This window comes from Frieseomelitta varia, unplaced genomic scaffold, assembly GCF_011392965.1.
Source record: "Frieseomelitta varia isolate USP_RPSP 00005682 unplaced genomic scaffold, Fvar_1.2 scaffold_353, whole genome shotgun sequence".
In the NCBI taxonomy this organism is placed as follows: Eukaryota; Metazoa; Arthropoda; class Insecta; order Hymenoptera; family Apidae; genus Frieseomelitta; species Frieseomelitta varia.
In genome coordinates this window covers 232,614-254,568 of record NW_025110094.1, presented here as the reverse complement: position 1 = coordinate 254,568, position 21,955 = coordinate 232,614, and the positions used below count along the sequence as shown (strand labels likewise).

The 21,955-nt window shown below is 42.1% G+C and overlaps 3 protein-coding genes across 9 annotated transcripts in view; 1 reads left to right on the top strand and 2 right to left on the bottom strand.

The window, feature by feature from the left end:
- Window positions 1–6,600, top strand: part of LOC122530757 (single Ig IL-1-related receptor-like) — a 122,193-nt gene extending 115,593 nt beyond the window's left edge. The window contains exons 6-7 of the mRNA XM_043658026.1: window positions 4,021–4,158; window positions 6,005–6,600. Coding sequence (XP_043513961.1) covers window positions 4,021–4,158; window positions 6,005–6,447 — 581 coding nt within the window. The 3' untranslated portion in view covers window positions 6,448–6,600. The remainder of the gene's footprint in view (window positions 1–4,020; window positions 4,159–6,004) is intronic.
- Window positions 6,601–9,201: 2,601 nt separating this feature from the next.
- On the bottom strand, window positions 9,202–17,109 carry LOC122530754 (probable multidrug resistance-associated protein lethal(2)03659). 7 transcript variants are annotated; one of them, XM_043658017.1, is made up of 17 exons: window positions 16,661–17,109; window positions 16,466–16,561; window positions 15,760–15,862; window positions 15,006–15,296; window positions 14,775–14,918; window positions 14,105–14,532; window positions 13,848–14,004; window positions 13,575–13,777; window positions 13,118–13,506; window positions 12,819–13,033; window positions 12,513–12,731; window positions 12,261–12,441; window positions 12,012–12,188; window positions 11,482–11,932; window positions 10,952–11,315; window positions 10,170–10,866; window positions 9,202–10,088 (listed from the first exon to the last, which is right to left on the bottom strand). In XM_043658017.1, the coding sequence occupies exons 3-17, from the start codon at window positions 15,834–15,836 to the stop codon at window positions 9,948–9,950; spliced, it is 4,134 nt and encodes a 1,377-aa protein (XP_043513952.1). In that variant the 5' UTR covers window positions 15,837–15,862; window positions 16,466–16,561; window positions 16,661–17,109; the 3' UTR covers window positions 9,202–9,947. The 7 variants fall into 7 exon arrangements, with proteins under 7 accessions (XP_043513952.1, XP_043513954.1, XP_043513957.1 ...); XM_043658019.1 differs by lacking the exon at window positions 16,466–16,561; XM_043658022.1 differs by lacking the exon at window positions 14,775–14,918 and having other exon boundaries at window positions 16,661–17,105.
- A 370-nt stretch (window positions 17,110–17,479) lies between these two features.
- The window catches only part of LOC122530759 (slit homolog 3 protein), a 51,162-nt gene continuing 46,686 nt past the window's right edge, over window positions 17,480–21,955 (bottom strand). Inside the window, exons 2-3 of the mRNA XM_043658028.1 lie at window positions 20,280–20,503; window positions 17,480–20,178 (exon numbers count right to left, since the gene is read on the bottom strand). Coding sequence (XP_043513963.1) covers window positions 19,330–20,178; window positions 20,280–20,503 — 1,073 coding nt within the window. The 3' untranslated portion in view covers window positions 17,480–19,329. The remainder of the gene's footprint in view (window positions 20,179–20,279; window positions 20,504–21,955) is intronic.

Sequence of the window (21,955 nt, the reverse complement as noted above, 5' to 3'; positions counted from 1 at the left end):
CAGTAACGGTGGGCGCCGCTCGATACTCGCGAGAGAAGCTCGGCCTTTTCTCTCTCTCTCTCTTTCTCTCTCTCTCTCTCTCTGAATCAGCCTAATATCCCGAGTTGCTCCGCAATGGCAACCCCCCATTGGCGCGCGCGATGCTCCACGCTGACTTGATCCTCCCGTTTAATCCACCCCCGGCGATCGTCCGCCAGCCGAGTTTACCATTTTCTCCTCGACTTCGTCCCCTCCCCCCCTCCTCCTCCCTTTAGTTTCTCACCTTTTATTTTGTACGAGCGGTAACGACTCTCCCAACGTTCGCCCCCCCGATAGCGGAAATAATCACTGCGCGAAATAATCGCGAACGAAGCGGAAAAGTAAAGAGGAGGGGCCAAGAGCCTTTTAACCTCTTCGTATAGGAGAACGTTTCTCGCCTCGTTTCCAGAGGGTGTGCTCCTTATGCGCGCTTGCCGAGAATCGAGAGATCGTCGTCGTCGTCTCTCCCCCGCTTTTCGAACTTCCGCTCGATAAAGCCCCGCCGCGTTATCGCCTCGAACGATCCGCGTTTCGTTTTTTTTTTTTTTTTTTTTTGTAGTTTTCACGCATGATACTGAAAAAAAGTCCATCCATGGATTATATTTCATAAATAAAATAGTGAAAAGTTCGAAAAGCACGTGTTTGTAACCGTTGTTTTTCTTTTATATTGTCGTTCAGTCTTTCAGCGACCACCCTGTATCTTCCAGTGTGTTTAATTCCACGTCGTGAAGCCTCAGCGTAGATAATACGTACTTGGCGAGATCGGATTCGCTCGCGGTCGAGATTTTTATAAGGGAAACTGTGTTTCCAGGTATACACACCAGAACTTTCTCGCATCGGTGCGAAATTAACCTATCGAATTTCCATTTCCTGCGAAAATAAATTTTACCTGCCGCTTCAGCGGAAAGACGACGCAGTAACGGTGGGCGCCGCTCGATACTCGCGAGAGAAGCTCGGCCTTTTCTCTCTCTCTCTCTTTCTCTCTCTCTCTCTCTNGGGGGGGCTGGCCGGTTACACGTGTACGAGGGAGCCCGTTACGGAAGGTGATGCCGTCGTGTCTCGTTCGGACGAGATCTCTGGTCGATAGGGCCTCCGTTCCTAATACGGAAGCTGGAAAATTGCCGCGATTAAGGACGCTTCTCGGAAGCGGCGCGCCACCATTAGCGTTTCTCTTTGTCAGCCGACTGCAAGGGGACCCAGTCGCCGATCCGATCCAACGAAAGTAAGTCGCCGCGGGGACAATGATTTCGAGGGAAAACGCGCGCGAGTGAGACCCATGCGTTCCAAGCGCGGTGATAGTCAAAGTTCTGCCTCGACAGAGAAAGTAGAGCGACTTTCTCGCTCGGGGCCGATCGGACGAAACAAACAGCCACCATTCGATGCAATTTCTCCCCCGGTTCCGCCTTTGATTTTTCCCGTCTCTGCGAGGAATTGGTTCGTTTCCAGCGAACCACAATACATAAGCGCCCGGAACGATTTTTTTCTTTTTTTTTTTTCTCTAGTAATTATGTATATATTTGTTTTTTATATATTTGTTGTTATGTATATATTTATGTACATATTTATTTCAGCCTCTTTGGCCTTGAAATTGACCTTGGTTCTCACATTGCATTTATCCTAAATTTTACATTGTTATACACATTTACATAATATTTTTGTATCCTATTTTGCTTTGTCCAATACTTATATTTATCTTAGCTATGCTTATTCTTTTGTCTATTTAAGTATCTTAACCTAATTCTTTCATTTTATTTCGTGTTTATTTTGTTGCTTTCTTCTTTTTAGACCTGCCTTATCTCTTCTTTCTCTTCTCCCTGTCTCTCTTTATCTTTTTTTCTCCTTTCTATTTTACCTTCTTTCCCCTGTTTTTCACTCAGTATCTCTTTCAGACTTGCATTTGTTGTCTCCATCTCTCTACAGTCTCTCTAATGCTCTAATGTTGAACCATTCCTATCCTCGCACAATTCACATTTCCTTTCTTCGCTTGCATTACTTCCATTTTCTAGGGTGCCGCATCTTGCTCTGGCTCTCCATTTTTCCTTCTCTCCTTCAGGTATTTTGGTCTCCTGTTACCAGATACTTATACTCCCAATTATATCTCGTCTTCTGAATTCTATTCCACTGTCTTTGTCTTTGTATTTCCGCTTCTCTTTTCCCTAGTATTTTCCCTGCTGGTTTCCCTTCTCCCCACAATTATTCTGTTTACTCCTATCTGGTTAAAATCACATGTTTTGAGGTGATCTTGTCTTTCCCTTATTCTTTCTTGGTTTCCTTTTCCTGCTTTCCTTTCTTTTATGCATTCTTTGACTATTCCTCCCTTTCGTTCCCTTTCTATTCTTCTTTCATACTACCGTTCTTTTTGCTAATCTAATCTTCAGTCTCTCTTTTTTTTCTCTCTAGTATTATAATGTACAGAGTGTTTCATCTTAATCGGTAAGATGCAATTGTCTTCGAAACTATTCGTCATTTAAAATACATCTACAATGCATTTCTTCTGTTTTGAGAAGGCAGTAATTTGGTTTGCCTCTTTGATGGACGCATGTAGGAGATACGAATTGCATTGAGACACTTTTTTAATTGACGAGTAGAAATTTCGGAGATAATTGAATTTATAGATTAAAATGAGACACCCTGTATATATAGGTTACTAAATTAACGTCAACTACATGCACCATTATGAAGTTGTAATGAAGAAACTGATTTTTACACATTCGCGACCGATAACGTAGGCCCCACGTTATTTTAAATTCTTTTTAGCTGAATGTCGGTAACGTAGTTTACGTTGTTTTAAATTTATTAATTTGATACCGGCCACGTAGTCTCACGTTATTTCAAAAATGGCGTTCCTGCTAGTTACTAGATACAATTTTCATTTGTCTAATAAATATGTGAACATTCCATAAACAAGTGAACAGTTTATCGCAATTATCTGTAAACTATGATAATATCGCCTAATGTAGTTAATATAGCAGTATCAAGTTTCCAAGATGAACGTAATGACAATTGTGTGGTAAGAATACCCGTTCTTTATCAAAGTTTTTTATCAGTATCTTCATTTCAAATTTTTGTCAGGTCACACATCTTCTTTGCGCATTCATCGTTTAAAAGAAATCCTTACTATGGTAGAGGGAGATAGGTTATGTGAATAACGTTCATACGAATGCGTTCTCAGATTATGAATTGGTCCGTATCCAATAATAATAGTGACACACAGGCAGCGATGCTCCGATGTAATTCAAAGGAATAATGAGAAGCGATGGAGAGTCTGATAGCTCTGTCGGTAATGAAGATGAACCTCTTACGTGGATACTGTGAGTACTCTTGCGGTACTCGGCTACACACCTTTGGAAATTATATTTAATTTTCATAGGCCCAAACGCTCTACAATCGGCAGTTGCGAATCCGTGTTAACGTTTTTTTCTTAAAATATGTAATTTGTCGTTAAAAAAACAAAAAATCAAAATCTACATATTTCATGTTAAAATAATAATTCAAATCGTTTCAACATAATTTACGTACAAATATCATTTCTTCCAGCTTTTCGGTGCGAGTACTCAACAGTTGTAGAGATTTTTCAAGCTGGTTCCCCCGATCGTCAGAGAAGAAAAATGTTTCCGACGAAAGCCAATCGATACGACGTCTACAAATCTCAATTTCAAGAAAAATTTCTTTTCGATAAAAACTCAAGGTCATCTTGATTTTTCAAACATCAACACATTCACGACCGCTGATTACAGAACTAAACAGATATAATTTCGAAAATTATCAGCGGCATTGGCCTCTAAATCGCTTCAGATTGTTCGTGTATCTTCGACGATGCAACGCGCCGCGACAGGATCACATTTCAAGCCACCCTTTTGTCTCTCATTTCCCACCTCTACCATAAACGTTTCCATAAACGTATCCATAAACGTTTCCGGCCATTCCGCTGTAACGCGTATCTGTCATTAGCCACACGCATCCATGCCAACCACGATATATAACGATCGACGCAAATTGCAGATGGAAAGGAATGCGACGCCCTGGTGTGCTACCACGAGAAGGACTCGAGCTTGGTCATCGGTATAATGATACCGACGCTGGAGTCGAGGCATCGGTACAAGTGCACGGCGTTGGAGCTCTCCCAGCTGAATCAGAATTGTAAGTTTCGAGTTTAATTAAACTGCGGCACCACCGAGCCCCCCCCCCCCCCCCCGTACTCCGTAGGGCAAGGCTATTCGTTTTGACGACGTTATTAAGTTTCCCCGAGTCGCGTGGTCAAACCGTTCCGAAGTCCCGAGTCGTCTGGAGGACTGGCTGTGGAATCCCTTGTTGTCTTTCGGATCACAAACATCGACAAGACTGTCGCCCCTTAAGGCCTCCACACAACTAAACTCTTGAATCAATACCTAGATCAGAAACTAGATTAGATAATCTCTAGATTAGATTGGATATCTAAGTGGGTAGCGTAAAATAACACCGGTGCTCGGTTAATACGTTTAAATTGTTTCAAACTTACATACATAGACTAAATAAAACAATAAATTGTAATAATTATAACTTTGATTCGAAACAATCGTAATACGCCGCAATATTTATATTACGGTATATCGCTTGTTTTGTGTTATGCGAGTGTCATGTTTCACGCGGCCGCATGGTAACGTAGAGTGGGAATAGTCCCAATTGCAAGAATTGGTGGGGATGAGCGATGGTCAGTTACCGAGGTTCAAAGTGTGATCAGTTATGAAGTCACTACTGTTTATTCGGACGCCAGTATTTTTTCCAATTTTTTAGATAATTTATTAGGCAATTTTTATTATTATTATATTTAATCCCAATCTCGACCCGATTTGTGCAACAATTTTGTTACCCTTTCTCTTTCTCTCTCATCGCTTCCGATTTGCTATTTTACCGACCGTGAACCGCCGGCGTCACAGTCGCAGAGAAAATGGCGTCCCTCCCGGCGATGGATAACAGGAAGATAGCGAGGAAGGGGCGATCCTTCGGGACCGCGGAATCACCGGTCGGAACGTGGAAGTTTGCAAATTGAATTAGCAAGTTGGGGGGACAACCGACTTCTCTCTGTCGGGCGTTTCGTTTGTCTCCGGGATTCTAACCTTGCGGTTTTGAATTGAGCGCACACTGAACTGTTTTCCTCCCCCGCGTTCCCGATAACCGCGGCGATAATCGAAACACAACGGAGTCGAGGCGCCAGAGTCATTCTTGCCAACGTACAAATTGGAAAAAGGAAAAAAACATCGTGCGCTAGCTTCGTTTGGGTTTTACGCGTTTTCGAAGGAAGTTCGAATTTTAGGTTATAATAAAGGGTCATATGTGACGAGCGAGAATAAGATGAGAGAGAGCATAATAATTGATTCGCGACTCGGGGAATTCGATTGATCCTTTGACCGGTGATTGATTTTGTTCCGTAAACCGTTTATTGTTTATCGTTCGTTGCCGCTTTAATACCAACTCTAATGCACGTTGTGCATTATTTCCTACAGTAAATCGACAGTCATCTATTTCTTTCAAAAATAATGTTTATTTATTTATTGTAACTAGTCATTTAACCAGTTACGGCAAGAATAGGTATAATAAAGTGTGTTTGATAAGAACGTGGACGCCATTTCTCTAAGAAAAAAGATTCTTTTGCAAAGAATACTATCAACAGTTAATTAATAATATGTCCAATCTGTAACCAACGATTATTGTTTGGACGCGATGAAACATGTTAGTTTAAAAACACGTAAATTTGTCAAACGACGATGAACTTTTCTTATTAAAAAAAGAAAAAAAAAAAGCAAAATGAAAAATTGATTAATCAGGTAATGCAAGAATTTTCATAAAGATAAACAAAAGAAAGAAACGTCACGAGGAATGTATAATTTTAAATTAAATTTTGAAACTGGCCAATTGACCGAGCACGGTACGATCAGTGTTGATCGTTTTCCCTGAGGAAGAAGAGAGTTATTTCCACAGAAAAAAAATACAGAAAACTTGATTTCAGGGGGCGCGGAGATCGGGCCGCACGCCGTTTCCAGTCGAAGAGTGATCGTGATCCTGAGCCCGGCGTCCCTGGGAAACGTTTGGAACGAAACGAGCGTGGGGACCGTCCTGAATCAGCTGTCGTCGTTGACCGTGCCAACCATAGTGATCGCCACCAAGGATCTGTCTAACACGAGCACGATCGCGAAACGATCGAATCGGGGATGCAACGACAGCAGCGAGTTCTCCCTCGATCGTTTGAAGATTTTGCGCTGGGACGAGAATTACGGCATATCGGGCTACGGCAGCCAGAAATTCTGGTACAAGCTGCGGCTCGCGATGCCGCCCGTTCGACCGATCAGCGCCGAGAGCGGTTGCCAGTCGGTCGCCATGATCGTTCAGGCGAACGGAAAGTGTGGACAGCAGAAGGCTCGGTCGCGCGAGAGTCTCGAAGTTCTTGTTTAACCCTTTCGACACGGCTTCGTCTTTGACCACTATGCCTCCGTTGAACGGACAGTTTAATAGCGAATACGCTGCCAGAGTGTGGGACAACCACCACGCGAATACTACTTCATCGAATAAGGAGCGTAACAGTTAAATTTTGTAACGAATTGGTGGGAAAAAGTAGTACTTTAACACGTCTTATAGCGGACCCGGCCAACTGGCGGCCCCCACTTTTCTGATCGCTAGCGCTACCCCCTCCACTGCATCGAAATTTCAATGTAGTGGGGAGATCGATGCAGTGGAGGGGGTAGTAGCGCTAGCGATCAGGAAAGTGGGGGCAGTAGGGGCCGCCAGTTAGTTATTTCTCGAGTTTGGAAATTCTTCATGTTCGTGTTAGCTATGCTCTGCTCACTGTCCAAGTTATGAATTGATGCGAATTCTTCATAGCCGTTAGTTCACAGCGAGCGTTTAACGATGGACAACCATATAGTCGTCGTTGGTATCGAAAGGGTTAATAAGAAAGGAAGACGATCGATCGAAGGAAGAGACCATCGAATCGAAAACCAACTTCGTTCGCGTTTTCTATCGCCCGAATTTCCAGCGTTAAGACGCTTCGTTCGCCAACGCGTGGCACCATAAACGCCGCTTCCTCGTCGAATCTCTTAAATGTATAGTCGCATCGACACTCGAGAGCAGTCGGTCCGTGAGACCATCACGTGTATCGTTTCTCTTACGTTGTCTCGTTTTAACACTTTATCGACCGGGCTGTAAAATCTGCTACCTATGTACGTCAAGACGCCAATTGGCGTGCCCAGTCGATAAGGTAGTATCATCAATGTCTTGCGCGCTCCTTAGATCTCGTCTTCATGTGTCTGCGGGGAAAGCTGCCGCGTGAACCGAAGCGTCACTTTTAATTTCACCGTGGAAAGAGATCGATTGTACACGGCGGGCGCAAATTTTCGATTTAGAACTGTACGCGAGAATCGATAACTTGCGTTTATCGAGTCTCCACGAATTCCAATTTTATTTTGTTCCGTCTTTTGCTGGTCGAACGGATCCGATCGAAATTCTAAGAGAGAGGAAAAAGAGAGGAGAAAACGAGCGGCGCGCAGTCTTCCTTTTCGCGCGAGCACGTCATCTTTCTTGGCGAAAAAATACAAAGGAAAAAAAAAAAAGATAAGTGACGACGAAAAGATGATAAAAAAAAAAGCGAATCCCTCGTTGCTCGTGTACGTACGTAATGTAAAATGTATACGTAGATTTCTCGTTTTCTCTGTTTTGTATATATATATACCGGGACAGAATCAGTGCTCCACTTATTTATTACTTAGCTAGGCCGGTATTATTTATACGAGGATTTAGATTTCGTAGCGATATCATCTCGGATCGGTGTCGAAATCACGCGTTTACCACTTGTGAATGTTCTCGCGTCTACGTTTTCGGGCACACTTTTCTAAGCGGATTTTAACGCGCGGACTCTTAGCGAACAAACTTACGCACGCGATAAGACTATAATAATGAACATAGGTATTTTATACTGGTTTGTACATACGTGTAAGAGGAGAGAGATAAGTGCGTGTATGCGTGTGTATATGTGTATTATATTTTACGTCAGTTTCTTTCTTTCTCTTTTTTTTTTCCTTTTTGTTTCTTTTTCACCATTCGTTCAGAATTATCATTGCACAAGTCCAACGACTACCGAGGCACTTAGAAAGATGTATCTGCGAACGTAACACGTCAATCGAATAATCCTGTAATTTTAATTCTAGGGTAACGATCGTCCGCAACTATAATACATACTACGATATACACGTTCTACTATGATATGCATATAGCCTAGCCGTTTATACCCGCGTAATTGTACTTCGAATTGTCACGCACACGCGCGGATCATCAACGCGAGCTTAATTTTAATGTCATAGTAATCTCTTTACTGTCAGTATTACGACACACTAGTGTACTTGTCTCGCGAGAAATGCGCCTGGGCGATCGACTCGCACCGTGGCCAATTATTGTGAGCCGAGTATAAGCAGAGTATATAGACATTAGGAGGTATACTTGTTTATTTTAGCGATACAGAGGACGACATAGCGACGGCTATCACTCTATTAATAGTCTATTAATAGTCTGTCGCGTTTCTCTCTCTCTCTCTCTCCCTTTTTTTCTTTTATTTGCTACATATGCATATATGTATATACATATGTGTGTATAGATATATGTATATACGTATGTGTGTATGTACGCATGTATATATATATATGTATAATATGTATGTGTGTACGTCACGACAAGCACCCATAGCCGTTCTCTTGTGACTCCTTTGCGGAGAAAACGGAACTAGGAAAAACCATTGCTTCTCGTTTACCGTTTGGTGATGACGTACAAACGCCAAACAGAATCGACGATATACACAAGGCTCTATACGTACCAAATATCGGACGTCCGTTTTTCGCGACAACATAATTGAGGAGTATAAACGGAAATTGTTGTTCGAGAATTCGATAATAAACAAAGAGTATTTATATTTCCAAAAAAAGAAAAAAAAAAAAAAAAGAAGAAACAAACTTACCAACTTCTCTTACTAACGTGTACGAAACGCAACCTTGCTGGAAAAAACCACCGCTGTCTTCGGATCGTCGTCCAACTCTGCAGTTTTTTTTTTCCCCCTGCAGAAGGGGACGGTATTGGGAACATCCTTTCAAAGTTAAATGAAACAGACATGATGTGCATTTTTTTTTTATATTTTTTTTTTTTTTGGCAAGACAAACGATTCCCTGCATTTATATTTTTCATTTATAATATAATTAAATTATATAACCACTTGTACATAAAGCAAATTGATTTCACCTAAAAGTACAATCATATTGACTTGTACGGCAAACGACACTTTAACCCGAAGTGTACGAATGTTTTAGAATCTTGAATCTAGAAAGAATTGCACACAGCAGAAAATTGGAAAACTGTTTGTTTCGATTAACAAAGACGCGTGTGTTTCTCTCGCTTGTGTTTCGTCGTGCGAACTCGACGTATCTCGTACGCGAAATGATTATCACGTGGAAGGAAAACTTTTCAAACTTTCAAACGTCAAAAAGACTGTTTCAACATAGCACGTTACAAAAAAAAAAAAAAAAAAATCGAACAGACATCTGTCCCTTTGACGCGAGAATAGCTCTTTTGTACTATCGTAGCACCAACGTACAGTAACAAGAGAAAAATCGCAACAGTGAGGTAAAACTTTAGTTCCTAATTGTACATACAAAAATAGCATCGTATCACGTTGTGTTTAAGTTTAAGTACTTTCAAGTCTCGTCACGGTTTCTTCTTTAAGGCAATCGAGATAGGAAAGTGTCACAGGTTTATAAAAATCTACTAGTAATAATAATACTGTATCGATGAGCGTGAGGTCCGGTGAGAAATGGCGTATGCTTCAAGACTAATACCCCGCCGATTGCTATAATCGTACAAAGTATAATCGTTTCTATCCAGTAAACAAGAGAGGGAGGGTGGTTTCATTCGGAGTTTCAAAGCGTCGTCGACGTGCGATTCTCGTAGCTTTCACGAGCGATTTGCTTCAGAGCCTCTGCCATTGACTGCCCGGTCTCGTTTATCATACTCTTGAAATATCCGTTTCTTTCGATCAAGGCGTACGGAGCATCAAATTCCTACGGGAGTAAACAAGTTTGTCAAATCGTTCTTCGTCCAATTTGCTCTCTCTGTCGATTCGAGTCGTGGCCACAACTTACCACAGCGTTACCGGCGTCCATCACCAAAACTCGATCGCTGTCCATCACGGTGTTGAGACGATGCGCGATGGTCAACACCGTGCACTTGGCGAATTTCGTGCGGATGGTTTTCTGAATGAGCTCGTCGGTCTGCGGATCGACGTTCGCGGTAGCTTCGTCGAGAATGAGGATCCGATTGTTTTTGATGATTGCGCGTGCCAGGCAGACGAGCTGACGTTGGCCGACACTCAGATTGGAGCCACCCTCGTTGACGTGAGCCTCCAGCCCCATCTCCTTCAGTTCGACTTCCTCCAACGCTTGCCACAGCAGGTGGTCGCTGTAGTTGTCGAAGGGATCTAGATTCTTTCTCAACGTACCAGAAAACAGGAAAGGTTCCTGAGGGATTATACTGATTTTCGAGCGTAAGTCGTGAAGCCCGATCTCGTTGACTCTCACACCATCGATTTCTACGACACCGTCGAGATACGCGAAGCGGAACAGGGCCGAGATCAAGGACGACTTTCCGGCGCCTGTTCGCCCGACGATGCCGATCTTCTCTTGCGGATAAATCACCAGGTTGAGATTTTTCAACACCGGAGGCTCGTCCGGGGCGTATCTCATCACTACGTTCTTAAACTCAATTTTACCCTCCTCGGGCCAACTATCCTTGGGCTTTTTATCTGGCTTGCTTTCGAGCGGTGGTTCGCTCTCCACTTTGCTAAAAAAAAAAAAAAAAAAAGTAGAATTCGTGAGACTCTCTGCGTGAAAAATCGTGCCAGTAACAGTTCCCTCGAAGCACTTACCTGTACTCCAGCACACGTTCCACCGAGGTCATTTGATTTTCCATCTCGGTACTCTGCCGCATGCCCCATTGGAACATGCCGGTTAACCCGATACTTTGCGTTATAGCCAATCCGACGTTACCACCCTTCGCATCGTCATTGATCACCAAAAAGCTCAACGTGACCAACATGATGTAGATGACGCAAAAGAAATCCAGCCAGAATCCGAACGCCCTCGAACATGAGATGAATATGAACCACGCCGACGAGTGCAAGTCTTGGTGTTGATCGAATTCCTTCGTTAGTATCTCTTCCGCTTCGAAGGCACGTACAGTTGGCAGCCCTTGCAAAGTTGCGTTCAGGTGTGCGAACACCGGTGATCGAGCTAGGCGTTTTTTATATTACAAATTGTTTAATCTCTCTCGTTCCACAACGAGGATTATCGCGTAGATGGGGGAGGGTTGAGGGGGCGGATCTTCCTAGCATTTTCCAATTTGCCGGAAAAAAAGATGCGAGGAGAACGATCCTGTTAAAAGAAAACAACTACTTACTAACTCCTTCCAATCGTTTGACGCTGCGACTAGTTGCCAGATAGAAAATACGGAGATAGAAAAAGATCACTCCGATGACCACGGTGGGTATTAACAGCCAATAGTTGGCTATTGCAACGACCACTATGATGGCAAGAAGAGACAAGCCGATTTGGAAGCAATCGATCAGAGCTATCGGTAACAATTCGTCGATGGCACCCATATCTTTCGAGAATCTATTGAGAATTCGACCGGACGTGTTGGTATTGAAGAATCTCATCGTTGCTCGACTTATACATCGGAACATGCGATCGTGTAATCTGGTGGACGCTTTCATACACGTCGTAAAGAATGAGACGGAACGTGTTAGAGTAACGACGATCGTGGAAACGATCAAGCCGGTATACACGTACATGCAAGCATTGCGGCTTATCGGCTCGTCCCACTTTGAATCGATATCCGTCTCGTTCACCTTTAAAACGAACAATACATTTTTACGTGATTTCGTCTCGATGTTACGAAAGGCAAACAGAACAGTATCGGATAATTACATATTTCTCTTCCATGTTGACCCACTGAGAGATGAAGAAATCGCTTAAGGTAGCAAACATCTGCGCCAACACGCAAAGCAAAACAACCGTGGCTATGACGCACCAATTTCCGCCTGCGTGGAAATATCCTCCATACACTTTGCCGGAAATTGTGCCCTTTGAACGCGTCTCGGCTACCTGCAATTAGTCGCATATGTTTCTGGTTTCCGTTTCGAGCTCGGTTCATTTCGGTGAATCACGTTTACTCACTTCAACCGGCTCTGTCCTCTCGGTCATGTTACTCCTCATAGAGCTCAACGACGTGCTACTACCGTTTCGAGAATTAGACCTGCTGGGAGGGCCAGACTGTGTTCGCTCGTCTTCTTCGTCGGGATCGTTTTCCAACAATCTTCCAAAGTCCATTCCCTTCGCGACCAGCTCGTTGTAAGAACTGAAATAAAAGTTACGCGTTTCGCTTTGATCATTTGAAAGAGAAAACTATGACACGTTCACGAATCATACCCGTCAGCCTCGACTTTCCCATCCTTGAACACGATTATCCTATCGACATTTGGCAGATACTGCAACTGATGTGTGACGAGAATTCTGGTCTTTCCCCTCAAATACTTCACAATGCACTCCTCGAACATATGCTTGCCCACGTGCGCGTCCACGGCGCTTAACGGATCGTCCAACAAGTAAATGTCGCTTTCCGTATAAACTGCTCTTGCCAAATTGATTCTACGCATGTAAATTGATCGATCAATCACACCGTGACCTGATGTTCTTTCCAACGGGTTTGCACATGCATAAATAATAATTGCTCACCTGGCACGTTGCCCACCTGACAAACTAATACCTCGTTCGCCGACAATCGTTTTGTCGCCGTACGGCAACAAACTGAAGTCTCGTCTCAACTGGCAAGCTTTAACTACACGATCGTACCGAAATTGATTTAGCTTCCGACCGAATAGGATATTTTGTCGAACAGCACCAGCAAATAACCACGGCTCTTGACTAGCGTACGTTATCTTTCCATTAATCTGTAAAACAAAATGAAACGCTTGCAATTGCTTCTCTTCATTCAATGCGAAAAAGAATAGTCATCCAAGAAACAAAACACGAACCTCCACGGTACCTGAGTTTACAGGTAATTCTTTCAATAATACATTAAGTAAACTACTTTTGCCAGATCCAACGTGGCCAACAACGGCGACTAGTTCGCCTGGTTTCACGTTGATGTTCATATTTTTTAACGTATCTTCCTGCTCAGAGGAAAACCATTTGGCGTTGGCGTTCTTTAACGATATAATGTGTTCTCCTTGATAATTGGCCGTTTCACGTTTTTTATCACTCGTATCATTTTCTATGTTGTTCACGTCATTTTTATTCCTGCCAACATTTGATTCTTTCCTCGTGGATCCCGTTTTTTCGCTCGTTTTGTTGATTTCTTCGTACAACATAAATTTTTGCAAACGTTTCACAGAGACCATCAATTCAGCTAGTTGCGTTATTCCTACGAAATCGATTGTTCTGTTAGAGTTGATCAATTGCTAATATAGCTGTCTACTCAATCGTACTTACCTTGTGGAAAAAACACGGTCATATTCAATCGTAAAATATTATAAAATGCTTGCAACATGAACACTTTATCGGCAGTTATTCTATTTCCTAACATTATGTAAGCTACTATGGTAGCGAAAAGTGACATCCTCGTCGTGAATAAAATGAAAGACATGGTGACACCTCTGATTAAAGACATAGCTCGTAGAACATTGATTTCTCTCCTGCAACAATATCAACGATATAACATAACGTACAGAGAGTAACGAAAATTCTTGTTAAGAAAAGAAATACCTCCTTGCTCTTTCGATCAATTGACTAAACGGTTTCTCCCAGGTGTACATTTTGATTGCTTGAATACCGGTAATAATTTCATTGGTTAATCGTACTCTTTCATCTGTTCTAAGGGCAGTTTTCAACCTGAATTGCGAAGACTTTTTACCCAAATATCCTGCGTGTTTAAAAATCAAAGAAAAATCAGTAAAATGTAAAGTATAACAACTGTTGTGTACACGTATACGTAACGGGGAGAAATGATTGATATTCATTACCCTGTAAAGGAATAAACAAGAGGATTATCACAATTCCGACAAAGGCAGATAGTTCAACCTCATTGTACATTAAATATGTAATGATCAAAGTTTCAAGCGGTCCGATCCATAGATAATGTACTTGCATAAGTGCTACATCAAATCTGTTCACATCGTTTGATAAGAGATTCACTGCTTGTCCTATTGTTGTTTCACCCAAGGCAGTTCTTGACAGTCTCAACACTTTTCTATAAATCAACGTGCAACAAGCTACACGCATCTTCATTCCAATGTGAAGAATTCCCAACATGTATGGATGAGTAATAAATATCAAGAATCCTGAACACAATACGACACCACCTGCGTATAAATAGGCATCTTCTTTTGTCATTACGGGAATGTTACTGTAATATTGTAAAAGTCGACCAATCAATATTGGCTGCAGTATCCTGTGTACATGAAACAGAAAAAGCTACTATTAACGAAGTAATCATCAATATCGAGTAAATTGCATATTTATATTGGATACACTGCATTAGATACACTAGCAAGCATTAATTTAACGTTAACTAACTAGCAACTAACTTTGTGTCAGTTTCTGGGTGAAAAAGAAAAAGGTTAAGTCATCTAAAATAGGTACGAGGAAAGGACTACTAGGTGCAAGAAATGCAAACGGGCTATGGGACTTAACGGTTTCATCGTTTCGTCGATTTCACGGACTTGCGAATTGGAAGAATTGTACAATCTGGTCATTACAGTATGCAATGGCATAGACTCAAGTTTCGTCTTATCGTAGTAACGAACCAAAAGACCAAGAAACAAGGGTTGTGACAATCTGAATAAACAATCAGATTCATAAGTTCGATCGGATTTTCTATAATTGTAATAAATAATAAATAAATAAAATCAAACGATCATGTACCTAAACACAATATCCGAAACAGCTAAAATTAGTCCGTACAATATTAACTGAACTCCAAAACATTTCATAAGGACCTTTACTAAGCTAGGCTGTTTTAACTTCTTTTTCCCAGAGTGTTTTCTATCATCGCTATCCTTCCCTTCGTTCGATAAATTTTGTTCGCATTCCTTTTGCCATATTCTCGATATCTTTGTACCTAAATAGCTGCTGCTATGTTCCTTCAGAGGTTTGTACAAATCAGTTACTTCCAAGTCTTTGCGATAACCAGTCCAAAATGTGGGCAATGTAAATCTATCAACAGAAATGAAATACACGTTATTAAGACGACCCTTTTAATACAATGTTATTTCAGTGTCAACAGTGTAGTAGCATTTTATACATTTCATTATATCTTTATCAATCAATGACCGAACTAAATGCTACAAGATACAATTAGCTACTCTAGTTTTGAGCAGCTAATATCAATGTCAATTGACTAATGGATTAAAGATAATAAAAAGGCGTTCCTTCAAGAAATTCTATTCTACTATAGAATAGTAACAGATAACATGGATCATTTAAAGTGCTGTCTACTAATTCAATAATGAAGTTGAAGATAACTCGGTTACATCAGTTTACACAAGATTTTCTTATATCTGATTTAGAAATATTTACAAGAGGTTGCCTCTTCATCGCCATGATCTGGTACTTTTATTTGCAGCCAATGATAATGAGAAAAAAATGAACGAATCACTGAATGATACTTGAAACTTACGCAAATGTTAGAATACTGAGAGGATTCGCTCCTTCTCTGGGATTCTCTTTCCTTTCTGTTTTTGCCTTTCCATCCATGATGATTTTTTGTTAATTGATTTCTCCTGCAAAAGATTACAATTTCTTATAATGATGAAACCATGCTGCTTCACTACAGGCATATACAAATAACAAATAAACACTATTAAGTTGACAAATCAAATTTTAAGTATCACAGTATTTTTAGATATATTTAAGTGGGGGCTTATCAGATTTCTAATCGGCACGTATGTATTAATAGATACCATTGTTCTTAATTTTAAACGCGTTCTATTTTTAACTAATTTCAAGTCGATGTTTCAACGATTGGTGTTAATGTGTTAAACAACAACAAAAAAAGAAAAAGAAAAAACGATGGTGAAACTTTAAGGCGGCAATACTTGGTACCGTGCATTTACACACAGTGTTTTATTTTAATTGCTTACATAATACATATACAACGTACGTGATTAAAATTAAGCTTGGAAAAACACCTCGAAAATTAAATCACTGAAAGTTATTTATCGTACTGGACTTCGCTTGTTCGAGTTAATCTTTGTGTGCACGTGTTACAGGGGATCTCATTCAAGGAAATCTGACTGGTGAAAAACAGAGTTCGATTTGAAGTGCGTGATAACGCGGACTTAGAATCGGAATCTTTGAAAAATTAGTTGATCAACGTCACTTACGATTTGAAAAATGATCGATAGGATGAGCCGTCGTGTCACAATCGCATTACGCTTCCTCAGCGTAACAACTTCAAGACAGTCGGATACGTCAAGCTACTGGGATGGGTCCAAACAATGCGGAAAATGTTAAATTGAGAAATAACGATAACTGGGCGATACAAACAAATCTAAAGTCAGATGTACCACGTGACTTACGTGGGCAGATGAGTCTATCTCCCGGCGTTCGCACGTCCCATTACTTTCCGCTTGCACGACGTTACGTTAAAACCGACAACGTCCACTCGGTCAGGAAATCGTTACCTGACTGTGCCTCGCTCTCGCCTGGCGCTCGCTGAAGTTATTGGTTAACCTTCAACTAATACTAATACCTGATATCGCTCTGTAGATACAGATTGCCTTCGCGTGTCTGTCTCTCCGTCTGTTTCTTTCCTACGTCCGTGTCATTTCGTTGCCAGCGGTATCGAGATCGGGGTGACATTTTTAGCGGGCCTGCGAGGAGCAGGGTCTGTTTATTAACATATCTTCGGTACGAAAATAAAAGCTCATCTAGACGGATTCTGGTAAATCGATAACCGCAACTAATTGAACACATAACGAAATGTTGATCTCGGTGAACTGTTGCTTGGAGTTTCCGTCACGTTGTAGCAACGCGTGCACATTTTTAACATTGATAAAGACAACAAACGGCGGCAAAGACTTTAATTTGAAATATGTCGCAATAGCAAGCGTTTAACTATACATAAACGTGAAATAAACAACATTTGTTACGTTTTTCGTATCAGTTCTTATCGTTTAATTACATTTACTGCCAACAATAAAATCTTCATTGCTCTGAATCTGAACGAGACGTGTCGCCATCTCGCAGGCAGGACTCTAACTTACCGATTAGTTTCATCAGGCGGTATCCTCGTTACCGACGAGCTGAATCCCAGTTAAACGGGGGCAGATTCGTCCTTCGAGATGAGCTAAAGTTAAGACAATCTCGGGGTGTTTTGTTTCAGTAAAACGACGATGGACTAGAGTTAAGATTTATTTCGTGAAATTCCTCGAATTGTCGGTAACACTTTTGTGTACAATATCGTACGTATTAAAAGTTAAAGAAAATTCAATAAGAATGCATTAGACATACGATTTAAGTACATAACGCGTATATGTATACAAAGAATCTTTGTCAAACGGCATGTTGCGGCTTTATTTCTTACTTACTTATTTACTTACTGTTGGTAAAACTTACTATTTGTCACGTTTCGTAGCCCTTTGCCTCGGAAGGGGCGAGTTTAAGTAGTCTCTAATTTTAAGTAACGAATTATCTACCGTTTAAAAAAAAAAAAGAGGTAACTAAGGGAAATTGTACAAATGTTAGGAACTAGTATCCTGTATATAATAATATTCAAACATTAGCGCGGCGTTTCTGTCGTTTCCAATTTTTCCTTCGATTTTAAATGAGGAACTCACGCGAGTTCTTACAACAATTGGGCTAACAACATTTGGCACTTTTTATTAAAAAGACCAAAAAACCGCACAAAGTTACGTTAGATTTAAATTTTCGATGATATCGAGATATATATTTTTATATATATATATATATATATGTGTGTGTTAAAAAAAGTACAAATGTCTCTGGTATAAATTTGGACGCAAAAGTAAGCAAAAGAAAGAAAAAAAAGTTTCCTTCGTCTTCATTAAATATTAATAAATATTCAACACGAGTATACATACATACAATACATACATACATGTGCGTGTGTGCGTGTCGTTGCTTGCGCAAATATACACGTATGTATATATATGCATATATAATAATTATATACATATATACACACGTGGTACAGCTTATGGATACACGTATCTACAAAACACGGTTTCATCACGCGACGCATATAATAAAAGGAATAGTTTGCTCAAAATTCGACCGGTCCCTCCTCCTCCCTTTCCGGATAAAACGAAAAATCGTTCGAACGACGTATTTAACCGGAATTACTTATATCACCGTACGCGTGTATATATATATATATGTTATATATCGATAAGACGTGAAATCACGCGTCTGGATTGAAAAGCACGTATCCGATCGATCTTCGCGAATCTCATTTCGAAACGTTTATTACGCATTTGAGTGGTTACGTGCGTACATATATCGTGCCGATTCCAACGATTGCGCACGTTTATCGAAACTTCGCAATCGCACGTAGAAACACAGAGGACAAAGGCGACGAAAACATTTGAGATTATCGGCTTTCGAATGAAACTCGGAGAGACTGCCGATGAGAATCGGCACTGTAAATAATTCGTGATCGCGGCCATTATTGGCCTTTCATTCACGGATTTTTTTTACCACTTTGCTGTATCGCCCCCGACCCCCTCCGATCGATCCCAATTTCGGGTAAGTACGTGTATACAATGGAGACCTTCGTTTTCGTCAAATCGACCGGCGAATTTTTCGAATGAAATGTGCCAGAATAATGTGCCTGACATTCCCACGAGGTGGAACTTGCGTCATCGTATATCTTGCACAGAGACAAGAACGGACGACGATTCGTTTAAATCACCCCCTCTCCTTCGTCGATAGTCGGCGAAAGTAAGTTTTCCCTGGTTAAACACGAGGTATCGAAGCGTCAAACAACACAAAATTTTTCCCTGCGTGTTCGATCTATCTCCCCTACACGCTACTAGTGTGTTTTTAACTCGACGTGTCACGGCGCAAGCACATCCTCCCCCCCGGGGGAAAATTAGCACGTTATTTCTCTCGTTTCGGGCAAGCTCTCTCTCTCTCTCTCTCTCTCTCTGTCTCTCAGCGTACTTTCTCTTCTTCCACGTAGTCGAAAAAAAACAACGACTGCCGCTGCTGACCACTACGCGGCGCTTCAGGTGTTGTTCTCCGGCTGATTCAAATTGCTGTTGAGCAGCTCGGTGTTGGCGTTGTTGGCGTTCAGCCGCTGCTGTTCCTTCAGCTTCTTCTTCCTCCGTTTGTTCCTCTTGTGCACGCAGAGCAGGCCGACGAACAGGCAGAGGAGGAAGCCGGCGATGCAACAGGCGATCAATATCCACGTGTTCCTCGCCTTCTCCGTCGCCGCTTGCTGCCGCAGAATCTCCGAGCAACGGCCGTACAGCTCCACCGTTCTGTTGCTGAACTCGCTGCTGCTGGCGCTGCATCCGCCTCTCTCCTGCTCCTCCGTGCAGTTGTAAGCCGGCTGCGAGCGAATCCCGCGCAAGCGGAGCCACGCGTTCAGCGTCCCGCACTCGCAGCTGCCGGCGTCGAATTTGATCGGGTTCCTGGACAGATCGAGGACCTTGAGGGAGCAATAGGGCGCCAGGTCCTCCGTGGTGACGGTGACAATGTTATTGCCGGAGACGTTCAGGTGCATCAACGTCGGCACCGGGCCCAGCTGCGGTATCTTGCCGAGCTTGTTCTCCGACAGCTGCAGGAAGATGAGCGGAGACCTCACCGCCACGTCCTTGAACTGGTCGTCGCCCAGCCGATTGTTCGCCAGGTAGACCTTCTGCAGATAGGGCAGGCGGAACAGACTTTTCGGCAATGTGTCGCAGCCGTTCGTCGACAGGTCGATCACCTTCAGGTATCGAAGATTGTCGAACGCTCCCTCTTGGATCTCCTGGATGAAATTGTCGCCCAGGTAGAGGTAGGCCAGGTTCGTGTACGACGACAGGCTGTCGTTCGTCAACGACCGCACTCTGTTCACCGACGCGTCCATGATCTGAGGGAGGGAGAAGAGGGAACAACAAGGTGAAGGCACGAACGAAAATGAGAAACAGAACGACGACGACGACGAACGTGAGAAAAAAATGTCTCACTCACCTGAATTTCCGTTTTCAGATTCGAGGGAATCGCGCTGAGGCCCTGGTTCGCGCAACGCACCTGAATCATCGAGTACGCTCTGCTGTACTTGCAGTGGCTCCTCGTGGGGATGTCCTGGTCCATAACGAGCGTCGCGCCGGTAAATCCGAGAACGGCGGTGCCGCGCATCGTCGCCGCCGCGAGGACCACCGTTAGCAAACCGTTCGCCAGCAGCGCGTTCATCCCTGAAACAGAGAGGCGAGGATTTCCTCGTTGTGACTGTTCGACAGTTCTCCCGATTTCCTTGTTGACTGTTCGACAAATGTTCTCGGAAAAGTATCGTGGCGGGTTAGGTTTCTCGACCCACTGGCGAGAAACTAGCTCTCTGTCGGAGCTAGCTTCATTTCGAGATCGGAATATGTTAGTGATTATGATAATTTAAGTTTATATCACAATACTACAAATAAATAATAACTCCGTAATTAATTTTAGTTGTTTATATAAAAATATTATCAATATAACAGAATATATAATTACTAATAATTTAATGAAGATTACATGATGGAAGTTAAATGACGAATGAATAATTTCTACTATGGTTACAATATATAAAAGTGTGTGTAAACATTTCCATGGTGATAATAAAATTACTAACAAATTTTAAATATTCTATTGTTTAGATTAAATATCGATAAACATCTCGACGGAACGATTTAATGAACAGAGATATCGTTGATCTAAGTGCTTCAAAGTAGAGGTCGCTACATATCTTCCCCCTGTAGTGATTATGATAATTTAAGTTTATATCACAATACTACAAATAAATAATAACTCCGTAATTAATTTTAGTTGTTTATATAAAAATATTATCAATATAACAAAATATATAATTACTAATAATTTAATAAAGATTACATAATGGATGTTAAATGACGAATGAATAATTTCTACTATGGTTACAATATATAAAAGTGTGTGTAAACATTTCCATGGTGATAATAAAATTACTAACAAATTTTAAATATTCTATTGTTTACATTAAATATCGATAAACATCTCGACGGAACGATTTAATGAACAGAGATATCGTTGATCTAAGTGCTTCAAAGTAGAGGTCGCTACAAATATTTCCCCCCTCCCCCCGGCCCGCCCCCTGGCGAAAAAACTTTGAGAACTCGGAGGGAACACAGGGCGAGAGGTATGCGAAGTTACAGCAGATTTCCAGCCTGGGTTACTCTCTCTCTCTCTCTCTCTCTCTCTCGTCGGTGAAGAGAATTTTGCGAGAAACCTTCTCGATATACCTCCCGGGGGTTCCGGGAGGAACGCGAGCACCGTAAATCTCGCATAGCTCGAAATCCGTGCCTACGAGAAACGTTCTTCTCTCCTCCCAACGCTTCGTGCCGAGAGCCCCTGGCTTGAAAAATTCATCCGATCGACCGCGCGCTACGAACCGCAAACGAGATCCCGTTTTCCGGTTTTTCTGCTGGATTTCCGGAGAGTTGCGGAAGCATCGGGGGGGAGGGGAGGAGGAACTCGGTGAGAGCATTGTCGCGCCTGGCTCCTTATCGCGGAAATTGATCGATCAACGTTTCCCAGCCGGAGATGGCGGAAAGCCAGCCACCGGAAGACGGTTATCGTCGGAGCTGGCGAGAGTTTCTCTCTCTCTCTCGATTTACGGAGAAATTTCGGGCACGCGC